Source organism: Cnephaeus nilssonii (genome assembly GCF_951640355.1).
Source record: "Cnephaeus nilssonii genome assembly, chromosome: 2".
Taxonomy (NCBI): domain Eukaryota; kingdom Metazoa; phylum Chordata; class Mammalia; order Chiroptera; family Vespertilionidae; genus Cnephaeus; species Cnephaeus nilssonii.
Window position 1 is genome coordinate 57,809,791 of NC_137073.1, and position 13,243 is coordinate 57,823,033.

At 34.9% G+C, this 13,243-nt stretch overlaps 1 protein-coding gene across 1 annotated transcript in view; it reads left to right on the plus strand.

Moving 5' to 3' along the window:
• ST8SIA4 (ST8 alpha-N-acetyl-neuraminide alpha-2,8-sialyltransferase 4) overlaps positions 1–13,243 on the plus strand; it is an 89,749-nt gene that overhangs the window by 36,395 nt on the left and 40,111 nt on the right. Inside the window, exon 4 of the mRNA XM_079795819.1 lies at positions 5,891–6,184. Within this exon, the coding sequence (XP_079651945.1) occupies positions 5,891–6,184 (294 nt within the window). The remainder of the gene's footprint in view (positions 1–5,890; positions 6,185–13,243) is intronic.

Genomic DNA, 13,243 nt, shown 5'->3' on the forward strand with positions numbered 1-13,243 from the left:
TAAATAATATGTGTGCAGTTGTAGCAGATTTGCCCAGTGATTCCATTTTGGTTTTGGTTCCCACTGAAATGTGGGAGTGGCATAGTCTAACATACTTCTGAGTATTCAGATCTTTATATTTTAGAATAAGCTTGATTTTTTTTTCATTCTGTGATTTCCCTAGAAATAATATGACACTGTTCTTCCCAACCTTGCCAGTAATGTAAAAAAATCTGGATTTGTGAAAAAGTTCCTTTTCTGTTTAGTCAGTTGTTTTCATGATATGTGTCATTAGTATTTATTTCTGTCAAACTTAGGATTTTATTAATATTTTACCATCAAACATAAAGTGTGATGTGCACATTTTTGTGTTCCCCCACCATACTGAAAATGCAAATCTTCAACATAATATTTCATCTCTAGTTCTTACACACTGTTTACTTTTTCCTCCAATAGCATTCCAGTTTCCCTTCTTATTTCAAAATGACCTAAATTAGATAGTTAATCCTTTTATCAGCATTTTGAAAATTTTTCCTCAAGAGATCTGAAGTATGAATATTATTTTCATATTTAATATACTTAAAGCCCCTTGTTTAATAACTGCTCAGGATTTGGGGAGTGTTTATGGCTGAGTTGCTTTATATAATATGCTTAAGTCCTGGGAGTCTGAGACTGGAATCTGAAACTAAATGGTAAAGTACTCTTTCTCCTACAGGAAATTGGGGTGAATGATGAACATATAAACATTTCCTCTGACTCTGGAAGAAATCACATGTGTAAATTATGTAATTTAGAACTTCTGTCCTGGAGTGATTCTAAATTAGTTGTGCTTTTTCTTTTATATGTACTATGGCCTAGGACCGTGATCGGCCAACTGCGGCTCGCGAGCCACATGTGGCTCTTTGGCCCCTTGAGTGTGGCTCTTCCACAAAATACCACGGCCTGGGCGAGTCTATTTTGAAGAAGTGGCATTAGAAGAAGTTTAAGTTTAAAAAATTTGGCTCTCAAAAGAAATTTCAATCGTTGTACTGTTGATATTTGGCTCTGTTGACTAATGAGTTTGCCGACCACTGGCTAGGACATATTTCTTAACCACTTTGACCTTAGTTTCTTATCTTCAAAGTGGAGTTAATACTACTTACCTCAAAGTGTTGCAAAAAGGATTGGTTTCAAGTCAATTGGGGGCCTAATACCCTCACCTTAAGAAAGTCAGAAAGACTGATAGATTGCATGTTCTAGCAATTTTGAGAGGGTAACCACAAAACCTAAAACACCCAGGTAGCAGAGAGTATTTATTCTCTTGGTTCTTCAAGCTCAAAGTAAGATGAGAGTAGATAGGAACCATAAGCTTCCTCTGGGAGCAGAAAAGAGAAGAGGCTAGCTCCTTTTTCATGGTTGGTTGACAAAATGTGGTTCCATTGGTAACAGTGGTTTGGGCTAAGGGATTTTAATGCTAGTACAGAGACACACACAGTGGAGTTGGTCAAAGGAGAAAAAGGATGCTAATCATGTGTTTGGAACTTGTCTATACATTAACTAGTAGTGAGGAAGAATAGAATTTATTCTGCAATACACTCAGTTTTGTTTTCTTCTCACTTAATCTATGTTATATGTGTAAAGAAGTAACTAACACCCTTCTATATCACAGTGCATGCTGTTTTACCTCCGTATTGTGGATGACTAGTCCTGCAGGTAGCACAAATGTATAAGATGCACCATAGAATGATTAAAGATGTGGCTAATTCAATGAGCATTATCTTACTGTTATTACTAATAATAACCAAAAATATTGTATTTCGGGCAGGTTATATCATTGTAAAAAATACTATTAAATAGATTGCTGGAAGAGTTCTGAACATATGGTGTAGTATTTTCAGAATGAATTCTCAAGAGAACTGTTGAGCTATTGAGAGAAGAACTTCTCAGTTGCTTAGACTGTTGAACTATAACATAAGGAGAATGCAGGGAATATCAACAAATCTAAGAGATATGTCTTCCTAGGGAATTCTGTGATCTTGAGGTATTATACATGAAATAAGCATTTCTTTCCTTAAAAATTAAATGAATATTAAAATGAACATTAAAAATTACATAGCCTTGAAATAAACACAAGTACCTTCAATTCTGCATAGAAGGAATGTTAAAAGGCAATCACATCTAGTGTGAGATTATAGAAGAAATTTCAGAGGTCTAGAGAACAAGAGGACCTAGCTGCATTTCTTTAGCATTTTCAGCTATGATGGTAAATAAACCCAAATAAATAGAAAATTAGGCAGCTTAGAGTAAACAGGGAGTTTGGATAATATGTATATATCTTCAGGTTTTTAATATCACAAAACTAGTTGGACAGTTAAAACTTAATTTGACTAAAGAAATAGAGCTTAAATATATTAAATATTCTTATGCACTTAGTAATTTTGACTCACAAAATCCATCATTTATAAGTTGTCCACTCTTCAATTTTATGAGATTAAGAATAACATTTAAAATAATGTGTTACTTCATAAATGCTTGCTACACATTCTGGGTACTTTTGAATATTGTGATCCCTAAGAAAATTTAAAGAAAGGAAGATGAAGTACATGTGATTGGAAATCTATTCATAATCTTGCTCAATCAGCAGTATTGCTACTAGTATCGCTATGTGGTTTGCAACAAGTCTACTGAATTGCTGGAGTACAACACAGCTGGTTGCTTATTCTGGCTTGCTTAATGCTTGCCCTGATTATGTAGCGTTCAGCTAAATATATGACTAAATATCTGACTCAACCACAGAGTAGTTAATTTACTGGCCACATGTGAGCATGATGTTAATCTTTCATTCCAATGAAAAATTAGACATAGTCACCCCAAGGAAAATGAACCAGCTGAACTCCTGGAGCCAGCATAGATAGTATTTTACTATGTGTCCTTCTGTCATGCTATTTCCATCCCTCGCAAAGCCTGGTTGGGCTGTACTTAAGTCATAAAAACTTTACAATAAAACTCATGTGGATTAATTACTTTTTTGATCTCTTTGTTCCCTTTAGTTAGCACCACAGTCATTTAGCATTCCTTGATTGCATCAACTATGTTGTTTTGTCTACTGGATCAACCCTATTCTCCAGAAATGTTCTTCTTCTGTTAATATCCTTTTACTTCCAAGGTGGAAAGTACCTCTTTTTCAATATCCAACTTTATGGATGAATGTCTTTCTAGCTCTGAAATTATACATGGCCAGATAATCATATTTTAGAAACATGCTGAGTCAATCCTTAAAAAGTGGGTGTTAGGAAACTTGGGGGTGGAATAGCTTTTAAATATGTGATAAGGAAAAGTAAAGAAAAGCATAAAGTAATTAAGTGATTTTTTTCCCTGAGAAGATAATTCAGTTGAATGTTATTTTTGTTCTCTTTAACTGGGTTGGCTTGGATAATTTTTATATGTGTAGAGAAAGTGAAGTGTAGCTATTGTTTTTCTATAGTGGTAATCCTCTGAAAAGAATTGCTGAGGAATTGTTATAGCAGAAAGAATATTTGATGCTATCTCTCCTGACAGGAACATGTTAACTGTAATATTAACAAGCATTGCCTATTTTTTATATATGGAAGTAGAAGTATCTGTAATAAAGATAATAAGAACACATTTTCCCCCACAGTATCTAAATTCATCTTAAATATGGTTGCTTAGAATTTTAGATTATTCTTAAAGCTGGTTTGGAGTACATTTTAGGACCTCAAAATTCACTATGTCCTCAGTCTTCCATGAGTTCCATTGTAATATGCTCACTTTGGTTTCTGTTCATGTGTAGCTGTTCTTTTCCAGGGCAATCCCATCCATAATATTCTGACTGTGGTGGGAATGAATAGTGTCTAATATCAAATAGTGCGTGGATCATGGATAGAGACAAAAATACCCTCTCATATTATAGTGGGTGTATTTAAATATGCATAACTTGAAAATATTATCCTAATATATAAAGAGCCAGGGGCCATCACAACCGAAATAACCGGACGGACTACCAAACACAGGCTGCATGGGGCGACAAGGCTGGCAGGGGGGTTAGTGAGGGATGACCAAACCACTGAACAGCAGCCTACATGGGACAACCAGGCCAGCAGGGGGGGCAGTTGGGAGCAACCAGGACGGTGGTGGGACAGTTAGGGGCAACGAGGCCAGCAGAAGGGGGCAGTTGGGGGCGACCAGGCTGGCTGGGGGGGCAGTAAGGGGCAACCAGGCCAGCGGGGGGGCAGTTATGGGTGACCAGGTCAGGGGGGCAGTTTGGGGTGACCAGGCCAGCAGGAGTGCACAGTTGGGGAAAATCAGGCAGGCAGGCAGGGGAGCAGTTAAGAGCCAGCAGTCCCAGATTGGAGAAGGTGCAGGCTGGGCTGAGGGGAACCTCCCCACCCCAACCCCCATGCACAAATTTCGTGCACCGGGCCTCTAGTTTCTAAATAATATGATGTATCAATTTTTATTTGTTTTATCTCAGTAGCTCATCTTTGATAACAGACTCTGCTTAATTGTGTAAGATGAAAGATATTTGTTGTGATAGCTAAATGTTTTTAGAGATCTAAGAAGTAATAATGCATATTAATTAAAAGAGATAAGAAAGGATACATACGCCAGTATTTTTAATAGAAGAGCACACACTTTACTTTTCAATTAAATTTATCTGGCTTAAGAATTTAATGAACTTGGCTAAATGCATAAGGAAGAGAAATGTGAGAAATTTTCATAATGCAGTCAAATCTGTAAAATGCAGAAAGAGGAAATCATTCTATTTTTCCTTCCCTTGAAAGGCTGATATGAGGAGAGAAAAAGAAAATAAGGAGAATTCTGTGTGTCTGTGTCTATGTGTGTGTGTGTGTATGCTTGTGTGTGTTTTCATGAAGGTGTACATTGAATAGATTCAAATTATTTTTTTTCCAAATTAGCAAAATCTTCTTTGCTAAAAATCTAATTTTTCACTAATCAACTAATTAAAATTTATCTTTCCTAGAAAGTTAAAGTACTTTAAAATAAAAGACTATTTTCAAGTAGTCAAAGATCTATGTCACAGAATCAAAATAACATCACAAATTGGTTGAAGACCAAGTTCAAGGTACTTTCCTAAGTTTGTAATACAAGAGTGAAATCAACACCCAAGAACAGAACCAGGCCCAGACACTTTGCAATATCCTAGAACTTCAGATGTGAGAACAGGTCAGCCAATTCTGTCCTCCCCCACATAGGGAAAGTCTCCTATTAACAGGGAAAACAAGCATTTTGAGTATGTCCTCAGAGAAACAGAAAGATATTTGTCTCTATAGCAGGGCTTTTCTGCATTATTTAACATCTCAAAAATGCATATTAAATATTAGAACTCCATTTTTCTTACTTTTATTTCCCATTTAGGCCCCTAGAAGACAATTATAGATATGTTTATGAAAAATGCTATAAGGAATATAGTTTTCCGTTAACCTCAGAATACAGAAAAGCCATCGTCACTTACTTATGTTTATAAAGTTGTTGAAATGACTTAAGCTTGAGAAGTGGTGCAGATTGGGATATCAGGTTTTACTTATAGAACACCATGTGGTTAGGTTTCCGATCTGCATGGCGACAGCCAAACTTAACGTCATAAATTCATCTATTAGGAATTCATATTGTATGATTTTATGACAATTACAGCAAAGGGTATTCTTAGACAGCAGGCTGAATTAATGTAAGTGACAATTTGAGCCCTACCCTAGGAGTGCACATCTTTATTGAAGAAAATTCCTGATGCGTGGTGATTTATTGAAAATGTAATTTTACCGGATTATTATTTTTTTACCTGGTTAAAATAAAAACTATGCTCGTTTCTCATTCTTCTCTTCGTGCATACTATTTTAGGAGTAAATGTTTCATATTTATTTCTTACTTTTCCATTAATTTTTTTCCTCTTCAGGTGTAATCTAGCCCCTGTGGTGGAGTTTGCTGCAGATGTGGGAACTAAATCAGATTTTATTACCATGAATCCATCAGTTGTGCAAAGAGCATTTGGAGGCTTTCGGAATGAGAGTGACAGAGAAAAATTTGTGCACAGACTTTCCATGCTGAATGACAGTGTCCTTTGGATCCCTGCTTTCATGGTCAAAGGAGGAGAGAAGCACGTGGAGTGGGTTAATGCATTAATCCTTAAGAATAAGCTGAGAGTGCGAACTGCCTATCCATCATTGAGACTTATTCATGCTGTCAGAGGGTAAGTGTCTGGAAAGGACCAGTCTGTCCTTGGCACAATGGAACACATAACTAAACATTTTCCCTAGGCAGGGAGGAGCCTCCATATACTCTCCCAGTGGGTATAGGTTTCCATATTTTGATAATGGCTACTCTATGCACCAAGCTTGAGTTTTATTTATGTGCTATCATATTTCAGTTTATTCTTTTTCTTGAAAAGGCAAATATTTGAACTTGGCACTCACACATGTCTGCTCATGAACAAACTACTGATTTTTATACTTTTATGTGTTAAAGAGTAGTGAGAATTCTTGGTAAAATTGATAAAACTTGGTTAATAAAACAATGGAAGTGCTAAGTGGCAAGTGGTGATATTGTTGAAGCATACATGTTAAATGTATTTAAGGAGCAGTTAAGACCCATCTGTAGCTAAGAGGCTGACTGGAGATAGAGAAGTTGGCTGAAATAATATTCCTTAATGTTTCCCCACAAAATTTACAATTCTATTTTTATGAATTAAGTTAACATTTCCCTTTTATTTATTAACTCAAAAGCAGAAGAAAAACCTAAGAAACAGACTCTTGTTTAAAAGTGGCAAATAACCAAAAGGTCAAATTCAGTCTTGTATATGTGTGTTTGTGTGATAGATATACATAACACAAAGATAAGCAATAATGTGTATTTATTGAACTCTTACTGAGTGTCAGGTGCTGTAGATACAAAAATAAAACAGAACTTATCACTGCTTTAAAGGAATGCATAGGCTTATGGTGGAAACAGAGGCATGCACAGTTGGCTAGGACATAAACAAATGTTAAGGAGGTATGTTGTCAAGAGCGTAGAATTTGTCCCTCAGATTAACAAAGAAGTCTTAAAAGTCAGACATTTGAACTAGACCTTAAAAATAGAATAACAATTGTCGGAAGAGAGAAAGAGACAACCAAACAAAGAAATTCTATGGCATCATTAGAGCAAACTGAGGCAGGAAATGATTAAGTACACAGTACACTTGTGGAGTATTGTGGAGCATTGTACTACAAAGTTGGAAAAATTACTTGTGTTCTGGTTGGGAAGAGAATCAATTTTATCCTGCATTAAGCACAGTTAGCTGTGTGCATTTAAGAGAGTAAATCTTGTAACTGCAGACTCTGCATTGGCAAGAAGAGGTGCTAGAAGAATGAAAACCAATTAGGCTTTTGACTAATTGACTCATAAATTGATAAAAATGTAGGGCAGAATCAGTGGAGATGGAAAGGAAGGGCAAGTTCAGGGGACCAATTGAGTACAGTGGATAGAAGTCCTAAAAGAAAGTGGTCAACAACCCCAGAGTTAAAAATAGTTTCCTTCATCTACTATAATTGGGTCTGGGCTAGTATTTTCATTTTGTTTTATTACTGAGATACTCTCCTCAAAGATTTACCATTTCCTTGTTCTGTCTAAAGATAGTTTCTTGGATTGTACTATTATGTGCACAATTGCATTCTTATATTAGAGGCCCAGTGCATGAAAATTCATGCACTCGAGTGGGTGGGGGTCCCTCAGCCTGGCCTGCCCCCTGTCACAGTCCAAGAGCCCTCAGGGGTGGGAGGAGACGTAGCAATCAGGGGAAGGCAACGCCCCCATCACACCTCTGCTGCTGCCACTGCAGACAGCGCAAGCCTCGGCTGGCCCTGGTTACCTGAGCTTTGGGCGGCACTGGGAGGCTTGCCTACACCTTGGGCCAGCCCTGAGCGTCTGGGCAGCTGCCATCCGAGGCTTGCCTGCACCTCGAGCGTCGACTGGGAAGCCTACATCTGAGGCTTGTCTGTACCTCGGGCCAGCCCTGGGTGGCTGAGGGGCTGAGGGGACTGGGGGACTCTGGAGGCAGGCGCGCGGAGTGGCCGGACCCACCTGGGGGTGGGCCTAGCCGTGCCGCACACCTGCCGCCCCAGTCGGGCTGAGGGGACTGGGCGCCACCATCTTGTGTCTGTGGGCGCTGCCATCTTTGAGGGTGTGGCAGTCAATTAGCATATTTCCTCCTTATTGGCTGTGGGTGCCACCTTCTTTTGTGAGGGTGTGATGGTCAATTAGCATATTCCCTCTTTATTAGATAGGATCATGTTTATTCAACATTCATTCTTCTGATGTTTGACACAAAGTTTCAACAAAATGAGATAAAAATATGCCCATTTGGAGGAAAAGTATTTTTTTGTTACAAAGATTTCTGTTAATTACAATTTGAAAAAACAATGTTCTTTTTATTTAATGTGTTCTTAACACAGAGTCACTTAATAATGCATTGTGTTAAGAATATATACTATTCTTTGAGATGTCAATGTCAAGTATCATTTGATTCAGAGAAAAACTTAAAAATATGCTGTTTTACACGCGCACACGCTCTGACACATACAGTCCCGGCTCATTAAGATTAAAAAAAAAATGTTTTGAAGTACTTCCTGAGTATAGGAAACTAATTAGAAAATCTATTACTCTGAATTAGTACTTTTTAAATAGACTATTTTAATAGCAATTTTAGGTTCACAGCAATAGCAAGAGAAAGTTACAAAGATTTCCCATATATCCATGCCTCCCCAAACACACATAGCTTCCCTCATTATCAACATCTTTCACAGAGTCATACATTTGTTAAAATTGATGAATTTTCATTGATACGTTATTATCACCCAAAATCCGTAGTTAACACTACAGTTCATTCTTAGTTTGCACATTCTGTGGGCTTTGGCAGATGTATAATGACATGTAGCCATCAATAGAGTATCACAAAACAGTAGTTTAACTGCCCTAAAAATCCTCTCTGCTCAGCCTACTCACCCCTCCTTCCCCATTAATACATGGCAAGCACTGATCTTTTTGTTGTCTCCAGAGTTTATTCTTTTCTAGAATGTTATATATTGGAATCAGATAGTATGTTGCCCTTTTATATTGTCTTCTTTTACTTAAAATATGCTTTAAAGATTTCTCCTCGTCTTTGCATGGCTTGATAGCTCATTTCCTTTTAGTGGGGATTAATATTCCATTGTGTTGATGTACCAATTTATATATTTACTTATCTGTTGATTCCAAGTTTTGGCCATCATGAATAAAGCTTCTATAAGCATCTGTGTGCAGATTTTTGGGTAGACATAGTTTTCAGGTCATTTGGATAAATGGCAAGGTATGATTGCTAGATCTTATGATAAGAGTATGTTTAGTTTTGTAAGAAATTTCCAAACTGTCTTGCAAAGTGTCTGTACCATTTTTACATTCCCACCAATAATGAATGTGAATTCCTGTAGCTCCACATCCTCACCAGTATTTTGTGTTCCCAGTGTTCTGGATTTTGGCTATTCTAATAGGTATGTAGTGATATTTTATAGTTATTTTAATTTGCATTTCTCTGATGACATATGATGTACAGCATCTGTTAATGTGCTTATTTGCCATCTGTATCTTTTCTTTATTGAGATGTCTTTTAAGGTCTTTGACCCATTTCTTAGTCAGGTTGTTAGTTTTCCTGTTGAGTTGTATATATTTTGGATAACTGTTCTTTATCAGATATATATTTTGGACATATTTCCCCCCGGTCTGTGACTTGTCTTCTCATTCTCATGACATTGCCTTTTGCAGGATATTATTTATTATTTTTAATGAAATCCAGCTTATCATTTTTTTTCTTTTATAGGTCATGACTTTTGGTTTTATATCTAAAAAGTCATTGCCAAACACAAAGTTATGCAGATTTTCTCCTGTGAGTTATCTTCTAAGAGTTTTATAATTTTGCATTTTACATTTATATCTGTGATCTATTTTCAGTTAATTTTCTTAGTTGTATATTAGAATCATTTTGTGTGTAGATTCTTTTTTTTTTTTTTTGTATGCCGATATCCTGGAATTCCTGTGCTATTTTGTTGAAAATGGTGTTTTTACTCCATTGTATTATCTTCGCTTCTTTGTCAAGCATGAATTGACCATATTTGTGTGGGTCTGTTTCTGGCCTCTTTACCTGTTTTGTTGATCTGTTTGTCTATTTTTCACCAACACCTAGTAATCCTGATCACTGTCGCTTCATAGTAATTCTTGAAGTCAGGTAGTGTCTGCTGACTTTTTCTTATTCATCAATACTGTGTTGACTATTATGGGTCTTTTGCCTTTTTGTGTAATCTTTGGGATTAGTAACTTTGTTCTTTAGATATTAGTTTATATTTCTTAGTTTACCACCCATAACAAAACACAAAATAAGAAGCATGATTCAAATAGGGCATTTTCAATTAATTAGAGTCCAGGTAGAATTATGTATTATTAACAACAATGAATTCATATGGGTTTTTTACAGATATATTAAACATACAAAGTGCACAACTTTTAATAATTAGTTCAACAGAACGCCCCTTTTACTTTTTGTACACTTTCCTTCCCTATCTTTATAAGTATAAACTACATCACTAATTTCTAAGCATTTTATTTCAAAGAGCAAGACCAAACTTCTGACTACTTATGGTGATGTTAATGGTATGCTTTCTTTTTATTATTGTGCTTTAGGTGTTTTTGACAAGACTTATCTTGAATTCTCCAGAAACAACTATCTTGCTACTTTCCTGGTCATATATCTAATTACACATTCCCCCTGAAATGTCAAGTGATTGAGTTCTAAACTGTAGCCCAGGATATAAAAAGTAGCTGTAGAGATGCCTTTCACATTTCAAATATTTTGGAAATTCATGCACATGGTGTATGTGAAAGGTAATTTCACATATAGAATTAATAATACATTAGTGCATGTAATGTTGCATTTTGTCATAATGTTTGTAGTCTGTGCAGCTACAAAAATGCTTAAAGAAAATAAGGAAGTGATGAAACAAGAGGTCACATAATAACAAAACAAGAGCAAAGTTTCCAAAGATCTGTTCTTTATGTATCTGTTTAACATCTCTCTGAAACAGCGTGGTGAATACAATGCAGTAAAATAGTTTAGAGAGTTTCATATCCTCTGCTGATTACCGGAGTTTGTTGTCTCTCATGAAAGGTTTAGAGTACTCTGTACATACATTTTAGGGTGCATGTAATCACCATGTTAAAATGTGAAGGCCTTTCCAAGTACTGCAGCTACAAGTAGAAAGTTTAAGCTACTTGGAAAGCAAAGTTTCTTGAACAGAATGGGAATCATCTAAGTAGTTTACAATTTGTCAAGCTTCATTATTTAAACATTTTCCTCTCTGAAAATTATGATGGCTTACTAATTTTAAACATTCATCCATTTGCAGGGTTTTTTGAAAAGCTCTAAAATATAACTATCAACCTTAAAACTCAAAGAGATTCTTACATGATATATTAATATATGGTCATTCTTCCCAAGCCATATTAAGTGAAGCAGGAGGGAAAAATTATAGCTATTTTCTAAGTTTTAAAACAATCAACATAAGGAAAGGGTAATTTAATAGGGACAAATAAAAGATATAATTACAAATTTAAATGTATCAACTGGTTTGGGATTGCAAGCTTCTCACTGGTATTCTTCAGAAGCCCTACATGTATACTTATTTTATTATTTTCAAAAATATATTTCTTGCAAAGAATGGAAAAATTTTCATAAGATTTTAAGAGTAAAGAAGGGATTTTGAAACTATAAAATGACTCATTGAAACTTTAAAAATATTATTATAATATGTAAAATTATCTAACTCATAATATACAATTTTAAATTATTATGTAAAACATTCAAAATATTTTTTAAAATATGTTAAGCAAAAAAATATCTATTTTTATAATTAATATAATTTGATTCATAATAACTAGGTACTGTTGTTTTTTTTTAGGGATGGTTATATTTAATTTCCTGTCTTTTAACATGGTAGCAAAAACAAAAGAAACACAAATATTTTAAAAAGTAGATCCTCAGTTCCACTATCAACTGCTATAGATAATTAAGAATTCTCCCAGGAGATAGCCTGGCCAATGTGGCTCAGTGGTTGAGTGACAACCTATGAACCAGAAGGTAATGGTTTGATTCTTGGTCAGGGCCTATGCCTGGGTTGTGTGCTTGATCCCCAGTAGAGGGTGTGCAGAAGGCAGGTGATTCTCATTATTGATGCTTTTGTCTCTCTCCCTCTCCCTTCTCTCTCTGAGATAAATAAAAAGCATATTTAAATTTTTAAAAATTCTCCCATGAGATAAATAAATGAGTATATTTTAAAGTTATGTTTACATAACTAAATATATGTAAATTCTTAGTTGTATATTAGAATCATTTAACTTATGCAAAATTTTTTGAAGTTTGCACTTTAGGGAGTTTGCTCTTATCGTTCTCATCTTCATTCCTGTATTTCTTATTATACTGCTCTTATCTCTATTCAGATATTTATTTTTAAGAGCTTAATTGATTTAAACTTTAGATTTGTTTACAATCAGTCCTGGAAAAAATATCCGAATATTTATATTTGGATCCTTTGCCCTCCAGCAATTATTATGACTATTATTAAAATATTTAAAATAAATCAATTATTTTTAATGTATATGACCCATTAGTTTTAATATTTTAATTCTACTGTAACAAAAATAATGTATATGTCCTATTTTCTCATCACATTCTAACTAATAATTTGTTTTAATATAACTGACTCTACTCTCATTAAATTAATAAGCTTATACTTTGTATTAATCAAGACAAACATGATTGAAAATTCACTGGTGATTATTGAGTTTGTTAAAGGTAGATATGTTCTGGGATGTCATTATTATAGTCATTCTAAAGTTATCCAACAATTTTACATGCTAATATCTTCAACAAAATGAATTTTAAGGAAAAAATAAATTGAGTGAATATAGATTTTTAAAATTTTGGTACAAGTTCTAGTTGTGACATTTGTTATTTATCTTTTAGTGGAGAATACATATGCTATCCTTTTTTTAATATTTGACAAATATTCCAGATGTTTTTTATTTGAAAGATAATTTAACAACTATAATAAATATGCAAGTGTGAGATAAATTGACCACATAACTTCTTTAAATTTTCTTGGAATTAAGAAATTTCATTTGAAATGCTTGATATGCCTCTCATGACCTACAGCAGTGTTTCTCAAATTAGAGTTTGCAGACATATATT